General features: G+C 40.7%; 4 protein-coding genes across 6 annotated transcripts in view; 2 read left to right on the top strand and 2 right to left on the bottom strand.

The window, feature by feature from the left end:
* Window positions 1-368: 368 nt before the first annotated feature.
* On the bottom strand, window positions 369-4,728 carry mblac2 (metallo-beta-lactamase domain containing 2). The gene is made up of 3 exons (XM_032579059.1): window positions 4,135-4,728; window positions 1,290-1,504; window positions 369-1,049 (listed from the first exon to the last, which is right to left on the bottom strand). Exons 1-3 carry the CDS (start codon window positions 4,574-4,576, stop codon window positions 876-878), a joined length of 831 nt encoding a protein of 276 aa, XP_032434950.1. The 5' UTR covers window positions 4,577-4,728; the 3' UTR covers window positions 369-875.
* polr3g (polymerase (RNA) III (DNA directed) polypeptide G) lies at window positions 4,313-9,373 on the top strand. Of its 2 annotated transcripts, none has more exons than XM_032579060.1 (8): window positions 4,313-4,416; window positions 6,223-6,354; window positions 7,536-7,665; window positions 8,173-8,238; window positions 8,333-8,389; window positions 8,473-8,540; window positions 8,926-9,048; window positions 9,125-9,373. In XM_032579060.1, the coding sequence occupies exons 2-8, from the start codon at window positions 6,244-6,246 to the stop codon at window positions 9,212-9,214; spliced, it is 645 nt and encodes a 214-aa protein (XP_032434951.1). In that variant the 5' UTR covers window positions 4,313-4,416; window positions 6,223-6,243; the 3' UTR covers window positions 9,215-9,373. The 2 variants fall into 2 exon arrangements, with proteins under 2 accessions (XP_032434951.1, XP_032434952.1); XM_032579061.1 differs by lacking the exon at window positions 4,313-4,416 and adding an exon at window positions 5,776-6,092.
* On the bottom strand, window positions 9,340-14,206 carry lysmd3 (LysM, putative peptidoglycan-binding, domain containing 3). Of its 2 annotated transcripts, none has more exons than XM_032579057.1 (3): window positions 14,063-14,206; window positions 11,893-12,169; window positions 9,340-10,825 (listed from the first exon to the last, which is right to left on the bottom strand). In XM_032579057.1, the coding sequence occupies exons 1-3, from the start codon at window positions 14,197-14,199 to the stop codon at window positions 10,130-10,132; spliced, it is 1,110 nt and encodes a 369-aa protein (XP_032434948.1). In that variant the 5' UTR covers window positions 14,200-14,206; the 3' UTR covers window positions 9,340-10,129. The 2 variants fall into 2 exon arrangements, with proteins under 2 accessions (XP_032434948.1, XP_032434949.1); XM_032579058.1 differs by having other exon boundaries at window positions 14,140-14,163.
* Window positions 14,207-15,641: 1,435 nt separating this feature from the next.
* The window catches only part of adgrv1 (adhesion G protein-coupled receptor V1), a 114,906-nt gene continuing 111,770 nt past the window's right edge, over window positions 15,642-18,777 (top strand). The window contains 1 exon segment of the mRNA XM_032579062.1: window positions 15,642-16,077. The gene's annotated coding sequence lies outside the window, so the exon portion shown is untranslated.

Raw genomic sequence — 18,777 nt, 5'->3', positions numbered from 1 at the left:
ATAGCCCAAAAGATTCATGGCTGCAATTAAAGCAAAAGGTGGTTACAGAATGTACTGTATAGCGGTGTGGACTACAATAACAAATTTAACTTGTGATCAATCACATGAAATCATAAAATATGCTAACGATTGAAGTAGTAATGTGTCAAAAATGGAAAGAAACGGTTAACACTGACGGACATTTTTGCAATGCAGTGGCCATTAAAATTCAAATCTAGCCTTCGTAGTCATCTGCGTCACCCTTTGCATCCTTATACGAGAGCTTTCCACAGAAACGTTGCCCTCAGTACTTCATCAATCAGTTGCTTGGTCAAATGCTTCATTTCACTCCAATGCGTCAAATCCTAATAGAGATGCCCACTAATATAGTCAGGCTGAGCAAAGACTTTATTATCAGAGATTTCATAGCAAAGCCATAGATTAATAATCAACAATACAAAGCACAATTACAAACATAGGAGGTAGTCACTGCTGGGTCTTCACTGCGGACTGCATAGAGAAAAGCTATGGCCATGCTGACTGAAATGTCACAGAGAAGAACCCAAAGCTCCCTGTTTTCTGTTTGTAGTGCACAGCTGTACTATCGTTGTGCTATTATAAGTTCACATTTGCTTAAAACATACTTTAAAAAACACACCTAAAATCATACCAACACCAATATTTAGATACTGATCAATACATTACAGAATAACACTTTTAATACTTTATATTGTATACTTCATAGGAAGCTATTGACTCAAGTGAGACATTTTATATAGAGTTTGGCAATTAAATGAGTTCTGTTAAATTACATGTTTTATCATTTTAGGTCCTTCACGTTGAAGCATCTTTCTGTGTGCGCTTGTGCTTCCCCCAGCTTCCGCCTTCCACTCGCCTTAGCAAGCACAGCGAGGGTTGGACGCCCGCAGAGCCAAACCGGACAGCGTTCTCCAGACAAGCGTAGAGAACTTTGCAGGGCACGTTCCAGCTCTGCTGATGTACGCGGACGAGAGTCGATGGAGCCGCTTTGCGCCAAAAGTGTTGTAGTGTCCTGGGAGGACTTGGTCAACCTGGTGGATGTAACAGTTTTCAGCTTTGGGAACAATTTATAGAGTGAAACACAGAAAATGCCTTTTTTTTTTAAACTATAAAGCACTTCTAGGAGGGATTACGCACTTGCTTCCTGAACTAACTGGCTTCAAAACAGCATAATTCCTTTGAATCAGTATCAAAGCAGCAGTCAAACACTTTAAATGTACATCTGCCAGCATGTAAACACAAAAACAAGACATGATGTGTTTTAGTGTTACCTGCTCGCTGTCCACCAGCCCAATGAGACGCTCGCAGCTGCTGATGTAATCGCTGACCTGGCTGTAGGGCAGCCAGTCAATCATGGCACCGTCGTACACAACGTCTCCGCTGAACAGCAGCTTATTATCATGGTCGTGGAGGCAGATGCTGCCCCGAGAGTGACCCGGCATGTGAAGCACCGTCAGCTGTCTGTCACCAAGGTTAATAACATCGCCTAGCAGGAGGAGAGAGAGAGATGCTCAAGTTATTGATGTACAGGCCAGCGCCGGCCCAAGCCTCCATGGGGCCCTAAGCGGAATTTGGTTTTGGGGCCCTCTAGTTCTGCTAACAATGTGGACTGGCTGCAATCAGCAGTTAGAATATTAGATCATTCGCACACCTGCTATAAACTTATTGCATTTCTGGCAGTGCTGTTTACATTATATACATGTATAATAGGATACATTTATTGGCCAACTGATTTATCAGTTGATTTCTGGGCGCCGATTTCCTTAATTTTCTGGGATTGTGATCGGCTGATACTTACATGTGAAGCTCATCTTATCCCCTAGTCTTATCTTTGTCAGCAAAGGTTTAAAAATCATTTTCTGTCCTCTTGTGCTCTGCAGTGAGAGGTTTGACTGACAGACCGACCCACCAGGTTTGGAAGCGCTCTGCAAGCTGCACGGCAGCTCATGTTACCGGCAAAGCGTGCGGCACCTACCGCGGCCACCAGGGGCCCCCAAGAGCTTTTTTTTTTTCTTTTTGTCCATAAAATAAAGATTTCTACATACATCATCAAATATATATTATTGTAAAAACAAATCACTTCATGATGAAATTGTGTGTTTTTGTTATTATAATGACATAGAAATCGTTACTAAAATAAATAAATAAATCCTCCACTGAGGGGGCCCCTAAGTGGCTGCTTAGTTTGCTTACGCCTTGGCCCGGCCCTGGCACAGGCATAACTCTACAGTAGGAGCAGCTTACAACTCAAAGGGTATTGATGCCCCTTGAACTTTGTCACATTGCAGACACAAATTTCAATGCATGTCGTTGGAGTTTTGTGTGATAGATTTATAGAAAGTGGCGCGTGGTTGTGAAGTACAATAAAAATGATACAGGGTTTTCAAATGTATATGCACATAAAAATCCCCCCAAAAAATGCAACAAGAACATGAATTCAACATCTAGAGACTGAAAGTTTGGTCAGCGCACCTTCAGATTTAGTCAGTCTGGACTTTGACCTGTCCATTCAAACACATGACTATGATTTGATCCAAACCAGGATTATGCAAGATTTCTGATTCAAAGAGCCATCTTCACCCCTTTCTTTTCTAATTAAAATCTATCCAAAGCCACAAAGGATACTTGCTAATGAAATTAGTTTTTTTCTACTGAATAAAATAGAATTGTGCAGGCTACTGAAAAGACATAAGAAATCAAAACATACAAGGAAGTTGGCAATTCCACTTATCTGCCTTCTTTTTTCAAGCAATGTTAATTTTCCGTTGGTTTTTGGAGAAAGTCTTCATTAACCACTATACAAATGCAGGCCAATTATCTTTTTAATATTGTCTTTTGCAGTGTTGAGCACACTTACATACACATAGGCAGCCCAACCCTGTTTTGTTTAACATAGGGCTTCAGTGTATGGAAAACAAATCAATGGACAGTTATATAAGCATGCTATTTAAATATAATTTTTAAAGTCTCTATTCATTTTGGTCAAAATTATAAAGAAACTGAAAATTCACATGAGAAGCGGAATGCTGATCTAAACCACTGCATTCTCACTAAAATGCACGAGGGTTAATGGTTGTAAATGTTAAAGGAGCTGAAGGTGGCATGAACATATTTTGTATTCTTGTGTATTCAGATTAAATGTCTTTTAACATTTGCCTGACCCTCATGTCCCCTCTAGCTCTTATCTTGTGCAGAGTCTGAAGCCTTTCGTTTGGTATTGATTTCATCCAAACCAGGTATGACTTGCACAGTTTGACAAAGGGTGAGGCTGGCATGCCATGGAATAAGATATACCAGCTGCACTGCACCAAGTGGCTCTGACACAGCAGGGATTATTTTTGAATATTTACTGGCCGTACAGAAACTATACTCTGAAAGAACGACAGTGATGAAATGTAACTGAAGTAACCTTCAAGTGATTATTTACTTGTAGGGAAGACCACCAAGGGCAGTGATATTGCAACAGTGTTTGTCCAGAACCGTACACAGATTTATTCTGCTCAATAATCGCTGATGCTGGACATCTACTTTGTGCAAATGTAAATTAAAGCTGGTGGATGCTGCGACAAAGCAAAAACCTGAATACCAGAATTCAGGAAGTGTGCCCAGTCTCTGCTTCCATTCTTGGAAGAAACATCAAAGTGATCAACACTCTGGCTATAAATAGAACAGATATGTAGATAAGGGAGAGCAGCTAGAAACAAAAAAAAAATGACTGATCTCTGTAGGTTTTCTTGGGAGGCTCATGAATCGGACCTGTCCAACTGATCGCATGTTTTGAAAAATGGCATTGACATTTTACGGTTTACCATAATATTTTACTTGTTTAATGCAGAGACAGGTTGTGATAAAGCTTTGTAATAATGCTCCTTCCCACTGTTGCCTCAGACAGGTAAATCTCTGTATATGTTTAGTGCAGGTGTGCATATGGATAAATTTAACAAATTAAATTTAACATTGGTCAATGTTGGACTTTTGCCAGTTTTACGGTGATTCAGTAAGGCCTTTTTCAGCTATTTATACCGGTAAGCCAATGCTTTTCCCTGCATGCATCATTCCAGGTGTCTGATCTCAGATCCGCACCCCCCGTCGAGAGGCTTAGCATCTCCTACCCACCCTCCTGCAGGATGTGTGTGGGCTGCACAGCCTTGACTTTGTAGTGTCTCGCCCTCCATCCCGGACTGGGAGCCACGGCTATCTCCCTGTCGCTGAGCCAGGTAACCGTCTCGAAGTTGTCCCCGTTCGCCAGGGCATCGACCTCCGCGCTGTGGACGCCCACCTGTTGGAACTGATGCAGACCCCCCGAGTGGTCGAAGTGGGCGTGGGTGGCAATCGCCAGCAGCGGGTTCTTCCTCTGCGGGTCTTTCCCGAGCAGCCCGTTGGCGTCGATGTACTCAGGTAAGCTCCTCAAGCCCAGACCCGTGTCTATGACCACGTCCTGGTGGGTGCCGCGGAGGAGCCAGATGTTGGCTCGGTTCTCCGACTGGTAGAATCGCTCCTGGATCCAGAAGAGTCCGTCTCCCAGCGACTTGTGGGCGTACCAGTCGGCTGCAGACATCCCCAGTCATGCAGTAGTCCAGGTTATCTTCAGCGGGTATTGTGCCGTCACTGGAGGTGTTAGCAGCCTCTTAGCTGGCGGTGATATGTTGTCATTTAGGCTAATGTGATGGTTGCTATAGGCACACCCGACCAAAGAAAGCGCATGCTCATTGGTCAGATGTGCGAATGACGCTATACTTCCTCTGGATGCTCATTGGTTGTAGTCATACCCCGCCTTCCATTGAGTCGCACAAGTTAAAGCTACATTTACACATGCTGTCATAGTGATGGGAATTCCGACTCCGTTTAAGGATCCAAGTCACAAGGCTCTTTAGGCTGTTCACTAAATTCTACTTCTAACATGTAAATGTATCCAAAGATTTTATGTTTACTGTTTTGGTCCACAATACAATCACATAAACTTCAGAGTTTATATTGTTAGAGCCAGCAATAGAAATGAACGGATGTCAGTTTCAAAAATACTTTCAAATAGTCTATAGGTCTGATCACTTTATAGGTTTTATTATTGCAAAAGTAGGTCTCACATTGCTAGTTGCTCTGAAAGCTAATGGAAAACGGTCACAATACACTTGCAAAATAAAGCTCATACTCTTTTCAAAAGAAAAATGTTGCTTTTATAGAATGCACAGTGTATTCCATTTGTTTTTTAAAAATCAGCTTTTTCCAAGTTTCCAGTTGAAAATACAGTAGGAATGAGCTTTAAAGTCAAAACTAAGAAAGTCAGAGGTTGTAGATCAACCCTAGTTCATTGTCTAAAACCACCTCTGTACGTATAAAACACAGGAAAGCTGCAGACGTTCTATTTATTTGGACTTATTATGGTTTGACTTGCCTTAAACTAGAGGCCCATTAAGTATTTTTAAACATGTTATTTAAATCTTTAAATATATCAAATCGAGAACAATATTATCAGCCTTGGAAATATAATCACCAAATAAATTACCAATTCCAAAAAACAAAAACCCACTCAACATATGATGGCACTCCCAGATCTGACTTCCAAATTTAGAATAGAGCTGAGCCATGCTCTGTTAATATATGTGTGTGTATGTGTGTGGGTGTGTGTGGGGGTGTGGGGGTGTGTGTGTGTGTGTGTGTGTGTGGGCGTGTACGTATACTTCAGCTTTAGACTCAGGCAGGAATTAAATGGAAAAGTCCAGACTCTCTAAAAGGGAATCTGATCCCATCGTTCAATTGAACGAGTTAGCTGACTAAAACAGCTCGTTCACGACCGACACATCGGTGTCTTGTGTCTGTAGTTCGCACAGTGTGCACACGTTGCCACGCCGGTACACGTTAAAGTAATATAAATCTCAAAAAGACGTAGTTCCTTGATTATTTTCACCAGATTAATTGACTAGAACGAGAGATTACTCAGACAAGCTCAATGTTGACAAACCAGGACTGAAAACGTGGAGGAGACTCAGTAGCAGCTAAATGGCGTTTTATATCCGTGGAACAGACGTCTAGTTTGTAATTCTGCATTCAAGGAGTTCTCTAATAACACTCTCAAAGTGAGTATTCTGACTGAATGCATTCATCTGATGTTTTACGTTATGTGCTGACTAATGCTGCATTGATGATTAAATCATTCTGAGTTGTGTGAACACGTGTTCAAGGAAGTTGACTATTGACGTTTTGCAGGTACAGGGCAGACCTGCAGTCATGGCAGGCAAGGGCCGTGGGGTGGGCGCCTTTACCTTCAACATAGAAGCTCTGGGCATCGGCAGAGGCAGCATGCCAGAGGCCAGGGTGGGGCCCAGCCCGCTGTATCCAGTAAGAAACACACACTCTCATACAGAGACACACAAGGAGCCCAGGATAACCTGTCAGTTTTTATTTCACTGTTAAACATCCAAAATTGTATTTCCAAAGGGTGGGATGTAATCCTCTGTTTATATCAGTCCCAAGTCTATAAACACTAAAGATGGTAAAAGGACATTTTTACTAGTTCTGTTAAAGCCATATAAACAATTTGTGAAAAAAGGATATTCACATTTGGCTTAACTATAGTTCATTTCCCATTGCTCGGATATTTTTCAAGTCTGTATTTCTAAACTGAATTAAATCAGCCTCTATGTTTTCCCCAAAAGATTAATAGTAATGCATAAACCTGGAGCTTTAGACACTACAAAGAATTGATTTCCCACCTATTTGACAGTTAAATAGATGATTAGATGTTGTTACATATATCAATCATTGGACATTCTGACAAATTGTATTCAACCCTCCTTCCAACCTTGTAACTTTTTAGCTAATTTGATCTTTTACATGTTTTTTTTTTCACACTGCACGGAGTATGTTACTGTACATCCAGGTGCTAGTACTTCCCTCGAGGCTATTATTAGTATTTCAGCTAGCTCCAGCTTTTTAGCTCGTTTTAGCTTGTAAACTGCTGCAATCTTACAGTTTAGCTTTGTAAACAGTGTTCTGCATGAATCTCTAATACTTTTTGGATGTGATCTCTGCATTAACTGAAAGTTTTCACTCCTCTTCTACAGTTTTTCTCTTTGCGTTTTGAAGGCTTTTGATTTATTCTGCTGCTTCTGGCTGTTTCTTACATTTCTGCATGTCTTCTACAGTTGACTTCGAATGCTTCTGAAATTTTCACTAAAAATATTCAGCTCGCAGCATTCACACTGCATTTTTGCAGGAAATGCAGACTTTTGCAGTTGTATTTTGAGGCCCAAGTTGATGGTGAGAACCCCCTGATCTTGAAGATCTTTTTGTTAATATTTCCAACTGCAAACTTGAAAATGTCAACTTCCTTGTAAAACTTGTAAGCATAATTAAATCTAATCAATAAAAAAAAATCAAACTGTCTCAAAGGCTAAAATGTCATTTCACTTTTTTGTCTGTTTTGTGATGCAACTCAACAAAGTCATGTTGCAATACTTTCTTAAATGTCTGTACCTACTTATTTTTTTCATCGTAAAAAAAAATCTAATATTCTACAGAACACAGACTTTAAACCAGTTCCACTGAAAGTTGGTGAAGACGAAGACTACATGCTGGCCCTGAAGCAGGAAATGAGAGGCGCGATGCAGCGGCTGCCTCACAATATCAAAGCACAGTCCAGCAGAGCAGGTGAGGAGCGGAGTGGTCCATTAGAGAGCTGACGTGTGAGAATTTCTGCAGGAAAACAATTTGGACTGCTGGAAGGGAAGCTAATGCAGCTTTTAGGGCCTAAGACATTTAATATGGGTCACATCAAGGAAAAGGGAAAGAGCATATTTCTGGCAGGATAGAGTTATAGCTGCCATCTCAGCTTGCAGTTTTAATCTGATTTCTTTAGTTTATCATTACAAGAATTTCACAGTTACTGTTTTGAGCAAGTAGTTCAGTTGTTCAGTATTTTATTTCTAAGTGTTATCAGGTGAATTGAGCTCATGAAGCACAGGGCCTCACTTTTTCCACAAGTGAAGCATTTTGAACAGGAAATGAAAATGCAACAGTAAGAAATGCTGCCAACTTTTTAAATTACAGGCCTAATGGCCAAGGATCAATAATTGAATCGAAAACACTTCAGATGTGTGGTATAACTTTGCAGTTATCTCAAGACAAATTGAGGTTGCTCTTGTTTTCACAAAACAGATGTGGAGAAATACACGGAGAGATACCTGAAGCAGAGACAGATTGAAGATGAGGCATGGACTCCAGGTTAGCATACAACACCACAATGCCAAAAAAATAACCACAACTTAATAAAAAAATCACCCTGAAACAAATGCATTTATCATTCTTGGTGTTTTAGACTGGAACCTTTTTCCAAAAGAACTGATGCCCCGAACAAAAAAACCTCGAACAAAAGGTACATTAAAGCCGTCATGTGTGTAACAGATTTGACTTTGGGACTATAACATGGACGTCTTTTTATATATTTCACTATTTCAGCCACTAAGAATAAGAAGAGTGGAAAAGGTTCAAGCAAAGAGGCAGCAGATGTTCTGAGCAAATTAGATGTGAGTTTCTTCTCTTTTCCTTATGTGTACCTACTGAGAGCTTACTGCACGTCCCAAGATTGTTTATTGCTTTCTTTGTGGGCTCTGAATTTGTGCAGTGTTCACAAAAAAAGCTTAAAAAATTTAAAGTTTCGCCATTTATATATTTCACAGTTTTTATAATATAGATTAAAGGCATCATAGCAAATTTGTATGTCGCACTTTAAAGTTATTTATCTTGTCAACTGTAAACCCACATATTCACTTCTACATTGTGTCGATTTAACACAGAAAATCCCGGTGAGGCATTGAAGTTTGCAGCTACGATGTACCAGAATGTGAAACAGGTTACTTTTGAAAAAAGAAAGATATTCTTGAGTCTCAGTCGGGTATGTTGACATGACAGGAACTGGAAAAGAAAGATGACGGAAATGCTGAAAAGTCAGACGATGAGCCAGAGAAGAAAGCAAAAAATGAGGAAGAGGAAGAAATAGAGGAGGAAGAATACGAGGAAGAAGACGTCGAAGAGGTAAATGAAGAGCTGATTTGAAAACATTTTACTTCATGTAACGCCTGAGTTTACTGTTGCGTTTGCTTCTCTGTAGGACAACGACTACATTGAGAGCTACTTCGACAACGGCGAAGATTTTGCTGCCGACAGCGACGACAACATGGATGGAGAAGCAACATACTGAAGCGACGGGGCTCCCACGCAAACGTTTGAGTTAACACTTTTCGCAGAGCGGTTCTTTATTTTGTGCTACAGATTTTCCCTGAACAACATTGTAAATAAGAGTGTGTGAAATTTTTCAGAAGGAAATAATGTATTGAAAATATATTTATTTATTTTCCAAGCTGGACCAGTTTAAAGGCACATACTGTCATTTTCTCAATTATGCTGCGTCAAAGAAAATCAAAATAACACTGTGATGAAATAAAAGGGCTATAGCAAGGTCTAAAAGTTCACGTGATTACAAGTCAAAACATGTTCCCAGTTTTCAATGGGAACTATGAGGTGGTTCTCAATAGCCAGCAAAAAATAGAATCAAGGTTTCAACTGGAATTTCAATACTGATGGTAAAACTAAAGCTGCTTTCACAATAAATTAATCCTAATCAACCACAGTGGAAGCAGTCTACCTCTGAAAACAGTAAGTGGTTTAGTTCCAATCTTGTTTTGGGAAAAAAAAAAAGATTTATAAAAATGTTGCAATACATCAACATTTGAAGATACAGCCACTGATTTATCATGGAATAAATAAAAGAAAAATAATGCATCTAATGTCTTTAAAATATATATTCCTTTACAGCTGGCTTAAATGCACCAGTATTAATTACAAAGAAAAACATGTAATTCCTACTGGGTACAACAGCTGACCTACCACTCCAATGTGAGGTTAGTTTCAGCCCTTCAATGCTCCTAGTTTCAAAAGCATCTAAATGAATAGACTGAAACAAACATTATTGCAACACTACCCATTTACCTGCCTTTACTGTTTTCAGTCGATCCCAGCAAATCCTTTTAAACTATTTTAATCAATATAAGACCTTTTGAAAATGGGGAAAAATATTAATTTACTTAGTTTACGACATGTGGGAATCAAAGTTCTGCTATGTTTTCTCATACAATGACTTTTTAACAGCATCGCCCTCGTCTGCACCGCCTCCCTGTGGGTTTATTTGGGCGGGCAGTTTAAGTCCCTCCGCAGGATCTCCGTCTTTGCTGTTAACGTCCAAAGTTTTACTTTTCAGCTGTTCCTGTTGCCCGTCGCCATTGGTCTGGATAGGCGTACCGTGGTGGCTAACCTCGGCTTTCATGAGAACCTCATAGTAGAGCAGATAAAACACAGGTGTGATGATGCCGACAAACAGCATGATGGCCACGGCCGTCCACCATCTCATGCCCCAGTCCGCTCCGTAGTAGGGGTCCTTTCTCGGCGCTGGTTTATACCCCACCTCCCCCAGCAGCGGCTGCTGCACTGTCAAAGACGACACGACCTCGCTGAGGCTGCTCCGGGACGGGCCCGTGGATTTCACCAGCTGCTCAATGTCCTTGTCCTTCTCCAGGAGGAATCCTTCAACGCTGTCAGTGGAAGAACAGGAGTCCGTGGAGGACTCTGTGGGGAAAGGCGCGGCAGGTGAAACCTGGGCGACCCGTCTGACCCCGGTGGGCGAGACGGGTTTGGGAGGACCGGCGTTGTGAGTCTCTGTGAGCACACTGAAACGCCTCACTGGAATTTTTATAGAACGCAGAGCGAAGAAGTCCTGTTCTGTCAGGAGGTTGTTGGCTCGTTTAATGTCCGCCACCTACAAAACAACAATCATTTAATAGCATCTTATACTCTACATTGAGTTATTAGTGTTTTTTAAAAAATACGTAAACAGTCTGACACAGGAGAAAACATTTGATATATTTAATGCAGAATGCCAAAAACTGTACCTAACACTTTAGCTAGGTATTGGTAGCAGCTTCCTGCTTAGATCAGCATAATTCCTTTTTGAGAACGGACTAAATCTATTGAAATCGAAGGGCAAAAATTTAAACAAGATTCTTTTTCCTTATTCCCCCCATCATGCTGGTCAGGCTCTTGCTCACAGAGCTGCTTTGCTTATGCTGCAAAATTATCCAATACTTCTGTACTCGGATGGCTGCAAGCTTCCAGGACATAATTGCAATGTCTGGCAGGCTTTTACACAAATGGTGCCGCATTTCCAGAACATCATCATTTTCATTTTGGCTCGCAAGATGATACATAAGGGGCTGCGCGAGAAGCTCAGGCCTCTCTGTGTGGTTTATACTGTAGTGTCTATTTTGGAATAAGCGAACAGTTAACAAAAAAATTTAGCTAAATATTTGCCGACAGCACTGAGCTCAGTAAAGAACCCTTTTCAGTTCTTTTTAAATGTATTATTAGCTACTTAACAGTTGCATTTTCTTTCAGTTAAGTGAATGACTAGTTTCATTTTGGATGAAATCAGCCATGAATTACACAAAACATTTTCTACTTCAGACTGTTGATTAAACTGGAACAAGGCGAGTGATGCGAGTACAAAAATGTAGCTGCAGTTACGCAAATTTAGCCTTGCAAAGCAAACCCAACGCAGCTGGTGTAAAGTCAGAGCGTTACACTTCTTCATCTCTTCAAAACAAAATAAAAGTAAGCTTCACCATCTTCACCACATAATGTGTATGTTCACTCTGAGATTAGAGAGAGATGATTATCCCATATTTCTTTCAAAAACGTTCTGCGAATTAGATATCTTAAGTCTGAACTCATCCAGTAACTGTCACATTTTGCTACAAATCGAAGGGGAGAGGACAGTTCTGTATGCTTAAAAATGGTTAAAAATAAAATAAAAAAAACAGGACATACTGAGCAGTGGTACTGCAGGGCAATGCTGTTCAGGGTGTCGCCCTCCTGGACGTCTCTGCTAAGGTAGATGATGTCATCCAGTCGCTCCTTGGACGTGCTCTTCCGCAGCCTCTCTTTACCCCGTGATCGGAGCTCAAAGCTTTCTCCATCCTCCTCCGACAGGTCGTTTTCTGAGCCGTTGGTCCCAAACAGGTAGGCATGGCCACCATTGGCCGGCTGCACCATGGTGGCTGACTGGAACCCATAGTGTTGACTTCTACTGGACATTTTCCTCACTCTGAGAAAAAGAGTACAGATGCCTTACTTCCATATATATTTAGTTAACACATACCCAGACAATTCACTAACACTGCTTTAGTTAAGGTAATGGATTAAACGAATCAAAGTTAAGGGCTGCACAGTGGCGCAGTTGGTAGAACTGTTTCCACTGTTGCAAGAAGGTCCTGGGTTCGATTCCCGGCCTGAGGTCTTTCTGCATGGAGTTCGCATGTTCTTCCTGTGTATGCGTGGGTTTTCTCCGGGTACTCCAGCTTCCTCCCAGAGTCCAAAAACATGACTGTTAGGTTAATTGGTCTCTCTAAATTCTCCCTAGGTGTGTGTGTGCATGGTTGTTTGTCCTGTCTGTGTTGCCCTGCGACAGACTGGTAACCTGTCCAGGGTGAACCCTGCCTCTAGCCCAGAACGTTAGCTGGAGATAGGCACCCTCCCGACCCCACGAGGGACAAGGATGTTAGAAAATGGATGGATGAAAAAGTTATTTGTTCACACAGCATGCACAAGCACATTTGTGCAAAAATAATTTAACAGATATGACAAAACATTTTTACCAATACATGCAAGTTTGGCCCGATACAGCATAACTGAAAGAAATATCCTAATGTCCTTTAATAAAAAGAACCCATAATGATGGAAAAATCTGATGTAAGCTCAGAACATTGAATAAATCCAACATCCAGATTTATTTATTTATAGAATCAAAAGTCTGTCGTCATCGGCTACAGAAGTGTTATTTAGGGATTAATAAATACACGGTCCTGACTAGATGATGTCCAGAACATACGAAACAGGATAAGATAGATAGTTTGGTGTCAGACAGGTACAAGCTATTGTGTCTCTTAACTTCTTTAAGTTGAAATAGTCAACTTAACTGCAATGTGGTTCTGTTCCTCATAAAATAAATAATCATGGCTGCTTGTGGAAGGGAAGGTAGAAAAAAAACCAAACTATCTGGGAATTAATATTCCCAGGTAAAAGTTTCCGAAAACCAGAAATTGGGAGCAGGCCACAAACTTATGATCCAGGCAACAGCTGCAAATGCAATCTTAAATGTAAACACTGCACTAAATAAAGTTACTTTTATGTTTATGAGTTTATATTCTTAAATGGATTACGACATACTGATATACCACAACACTAAAGCCAGTTTATATAACTTTTATGGCAATTCAAGACCAAACTGGGAAGTCTCCTCGCTAAAAATACGAAGATAAATAGATGAGTAGATATAGCAGAACACTTTGCTATTTAAGTCCGCACACTTAGATCAGTCAAGACAGTTGGTTGACATTTTATCAGATTAAGAGCCTGTCACTTTGGACTTACTGCACCTGATATCAGAACCCACGCGTGGTTTCCGCACAATCACTTAAAGTAAAAAACTACAAAGTTAGGTAACAGAGGAGCATCTTAGCCATCACAAAGCAAGAGTACAAAAACAATTTTAATTCAAATGTATTTACTTAAAACAACTCATTTAGTTCATCGGCCATTTATGGGTGTGATAAGCGCAGCTATTGCGTAAATGCCACATGAAAGAGTTAATCTTACTTTGTGTTGAACGAGCCAATGACCGATTTTATCCCAATAAACTGAGTTTGAGTCAATTAAAGTCAGGCAGGAGACATTGATGTGAAACAAAAACGCGCAAAAATAATGTTAAAACTAAAGATTTGAGTTACCTGTTGGGTCAATCTTAAGACAACAACGCAGTGTACATTAATTGTTTTCTCTTTCGCTTGAAAGCGAAGTGAGATCGGTTAGTTGAAGCTAAGCTAGGCTAGTCCTACCTTGCGTCCACATAGGAATATTTAGTTGACGTTAATAAGCTTTTGTAGCTGTTTAACTGCAGTCGGAATTAGATTTACAGACATTCATTAACAATTGTCTTTACCTGTTACATGAGAAACCAGTACAGCTAATGGTCCACGGTAATTCCCATAATTCCGCAGGATTATTTTTCGGTCTCACCTTAACGCTAGTTGGTTTCTTACGTACGTGCTGTTTCCACTGTTCAGGCCACGTCAACATTATATTTACGTAATGACGCTGTCGCCGTCTAAACGTACGTCTCTATTTTTACCGCGAGATGGTGCCAAAAGCAATGTGAACTGTCGTACACTAAAGACTGAGCATGAATTAAACCCAACCATAGTTATTGTTTTAGTATTACGCAGAACATATGTGGCATTAGTTACTGACAGAAAATGTACATTTTAACACTATTTGTGGCTTGTGATGGTATACAAATTCGACATGACAGAAAAAGAGACAATATTAAACATGTAACCATTTTGTCTATGTAATTTATTTGTTGGCTCTTTAGCACAGTATATCGAACAGGAACATTAATATTATAACATTGTTTTAATTACAAATTTTTGATAATTAGGGCATTGTAAGTAAGTCATTAAATTGAGATAAAGGATAGGATTAAATAAGTTCTTTTCAAACAGAAAAGGAGTGGTAAGGCAATTATTTAGTTGGTTATGTACGCATGATTTTTTTCTGCCCTACAAATTGCTTGTTTTTAAAGACATGTTTGAAATAAATAAAACATTTGTTAGTTAAATTTAGAAGCACTTACAGCATAGTGCTGCTATAATTGTTTGTGTGCTAGAAGTGAGCTACGGTGGAATAATTTGTTTGTGCCAGGTTGTAAATATTTATTTTGAAGCAGGTCAAAGAGAATCCAGTGCTGTCAACGGCTGTTAATTAATGGACATGCTCATTGTTGCTCTCATATCTCATGTCAACAGTCGTCCTTAATAAAGAAACCCGTAAAACAACAGATTATTACTCGTGAACTAAATGGAGCATGTTGGCTTGCGATATTTTGTGAGACATTGAAGCTGTGTCATAGCGGTGTAATAGTGTATATTAAGCATATCCTATCAGCGCAGTTCGGTGGACACATTGTGGCTACGCCTGCATTTGATAACAGACGGCCATACAACGTATTAATGCGCAAAAAAGAGCTTCTGCATTTGTAGATGTCTGTGTTTAATTTAATTTCAATTAAAAAAATCACCCGTCTGATACCGATTTCATTCTTACAAATATTTGAAATATATTTTAAAAGGTAGGATATTCTCATAAAATGATTAGTGCAAACATCTGCGATAGCTTTTCCCCTTAAACGCATATGATATTCTGATGAAGGAGGTGATATTTTTGTGTTTTTGTCGTCTATATAAATTGTTCCAATGCCATGCTAAGTATAACTCCTCCCAGTCACACAAAGAATGATATCCAATGATAATATTTAACATTAACACAACCCGCTGCAGTTTTCGGTTTGTAAACATCACGGTAGAAGTTTTAGACTGGTAGCACTGACAGATAGACATAGCTATCTATCCGTGCTGCGGAAAATCTGACGGGGTAGCACAGATTGTCAGAACCGAACACCGTGACCGAACCGACGCTACACCTTTATATTCCACACGGTGGCGCCGTCGGCGAACATAACATACGTGTTCTCCCCGTACGAGGCGAAACAGGATTAAAACATCGCGTCTCATTAGACTTCACAGACATATGAGCCTGAGCCTCTGAGTAGCTATAAACTAATCTCATACAGTAGGAGCTCCCACATGGCGGCAGTCAGCGCGGAGTCGTGAGGTGTAGAGAGAGAGAAAGCGGCTCCGAAACACTCCGGGGAAGGAAGGGAAGAAGGGAACCCGCGTAGTTTGGCACATTGCACCGGGCTCCAGCCCCGTTAGGTGACAGACGCGCTTCATCCCACGCTGCTCTCGGGGAAGCTAAAAATCAACATGCCGTTTTAAATGTCTGGCGATTGGGAATATAGGCGGAGCTGAGGAGTTTTGGAGCGCCCACCGATGTTATCCAGGGCAGTAAAGATATTGTTAATTATCTAGGACCTGAAAGGACTAAGCAAGGTGTCAGGTAAGTTCACATGATTTATTCTAACGCTCCTTATTTATTTATTTATTTATTTATTTATTTATTTATTTATTTAGATCTTGTCCCTCTGCTGTTCTGGGTTTTGGTCGCCAACCTTAAAAACGTGAGGCGATCAGAACAACTTTAAAAGATCGATTCTAACAAAAGACTTAATGATGACTTCCAAGACAACAATTTATAGATTTATTAAACTGGGGAATGAGACCTAATGAGCACTAATTCAATAAGCTATTGTCAATGGTAGATTAATAGTGCAGAGAATAAAGGCAACAAATGAGTAGCGGTCCTCCTCATCAATTATGCCAGACGGCTCCAAGACAGACACATTGTGTGAGACTATAAGAAAACGATTAAAAGTGCTCGGCCACTGCTAATTTCTTTTCGCGCCCAGCCAAAAATACCCCTCGGAGCAGCTAATAAAATTGAAAAGCCTAAATATTGATTCAGCGCAATCAGTTTAAATGAATGGCGGGGCAGCCCATTGAGGACGGAGACAAACGCTTCCATGGTTACATCCAGGATCTCCACTGTGATCACGGCGCTTTGTGTGAGGTTTTCTCTCTCCCACTGAAATAAAACAACTGGCACACACGGAGAGCAAAGGGAGGGGACCCTCTCTCATAGACCCAGCCGACTAATCTATATAGGCTTACCCGGACTATAAGTAATCTTGGCACACTTTGAGTTGCGCACATGTGCTGCTACTGTTAAATTAACGCCTATGGAGCCGTCCTTTGCGCCTCTGCCTTTATGTTCAGGCTCTATAGATCACGCCGGTTGTTCTGGTAGGGTTCTAAGTCTGTGAATTATTGAACACGTTCTCCTTATCTCTAATTGATCTGACGTGATGTCATCTTGGTGCGTCCCTGGCAAATCTCTATTGTTGCTTCATCTGTGGCGCCTCAGCAGAGTTAAATCCTTTCTCTCCCCCGGGGATTGTGAGAGCCGCTTCTGTATCCATTCAGCAGTTACACCTGCTCCTCCTCAGCATCAGACTTCACCTCTTTCTCTATTGTTCATTTTATATTTGTGGACATTTCAGGCATTTTTTTTCTGTTTCTTTGTTTAAAAATTAAGCAAAAGTTTTATATTCTTGACGCTTACTGCTCTCTGCCTCATTGGATTGGCCTTTGCAGCTTTGGTGTCCACTAAGATCCTCACTTGCCCAGAGGCTTGGGTCCCTTTGTTTGTCAGTGTTTATGTCATTGCCTGGCAGGGGTCAGCCCCCATTCGCCTGTGTGAGGGTCTGAATGTGATTCACTGGGCGGAAACTGTTTTACTGCCTTGCCTCGCTCCCCTTCTGTCTCACCCCCTCCCCACGGCTGCACAGTACAAAAGGGGGGCTGAGCCATAAACATAGCCTGTTCATTATGAGAGGTGCTGAAGTGTTGCAACGTCACAGACAGGAGGAGATTGATGTTTGGTGGAGATGCTGGGGAGGAGATCCCATTCCCAGTGTGTGGCAATGGAGGAAACGGTGCAGGTCTGCAACAGGTTACCCTGGCAGATCTGTGTGACACAGGTGCAGTGTTGTTTGGAAAAGCTGAACAAAGATGGTCTTTACACCTCCTTGGAAAAGTGTTCTTAACCCATTGGCAAAATGTAATGCAGGTTGAGTTGTGAAGCAACACCCGAAGTGCTGAACATCTCTTGGAGCATGGTTCAATCTGTCACTCAAAACTGGACACAATATGGCACAACTGCAAACTGACAAAGACATGGTTGGAGGAGCCGCTGAGACCCACAGCTCAGGTGGGAGAATCTGTTGACAACAGAACTGTTCGGCAGGCCCTTCGCAATCTGGCCTTTATAGCAATAAGAAAATCACTGTAGAAAGAAAGCAACAAGAAGTCCTGTTTGCAGTTTGCCTCAGGACATTTAAAAGACGCATACACAGCTCTATATGTGGCACAAGTCAACACTGTGCATCAGGTGGTGGCAGCATCTATGCTGTGGTGTTGCTTTTCTTTAGGAAGGACAGAATCTGACTACATGACAGTCAAAAATTTGAGGCTGGGGCTTGTTGTCCTTCAAGCAGGACAACAAGCCTAAATGTTCAGCAAGAACTACAAAGGAATGGTTAAATTCCAGTACCTCCAAAATATGTCGGCTTTTGGCCTAAAAATAATGGAAAAGACTCATAAACCTCACTATTTGTTGAGGACACTATTATTAATCCTATTTAAATCAGTTAAATAGTCATATAACACAGTCCCTATAGAAATGCTCGTTGAATAAACATAAGCAAAAGATAGCAATACTTTCCATGTAAATAATTTAGTTTGGAAAATAAAAAGCCAGAAGATGTTCACATAAAACATCGTTTGATATTTAAGGATGACATGAGTTGATTTAATAGGTCAGTTTCATAAGCATGTTCTAACACATACATCAGTCAAAGTTTTAGACCTCAATCATGTTAACAGTCTTTGCCAAGACGTGTCAATTAATGTTCACAGAGGCCCTCCATCATGACTGAACTAGAGCTATTTTACATAGAATCATGTGCAAGAGCTTATAGATGTGCAAAACTGGTAGAAACACAGTAGCATTGCAGCTGTAGCTGTAGAAGAAGAAGGTGGTTATGCAGAGTATTTACTCATGACTACTGATAGTAAAAAAAAGAGTTAATCATGTATCATTTCGCTTTCACCTTTTGGAAATACACCACTTTGGAACACG

The sequence above is a fragment of the Xiphophorus hellerii genome, chromosome 12 (assembly GCF_003331165.1).
Source record: "Xiphophorus hellerii strain 12219 chromosome 12, Xiphophorus_hellerii-4.1, whole genome shotgun sequence".
Classification (NCBI taxonomy): Eukaryota; Metazoa; Chordata; class Actinopteri; order Cyprinodontiformes; family Poeciliidae; genus Xiphophorus; species Xiphophorus hellerii.
The sequence above is the reverse complement of the archived record's forward strand: the minus strand, read 5'-3'. Positions and strand labels throughout refer to the sequence as shown.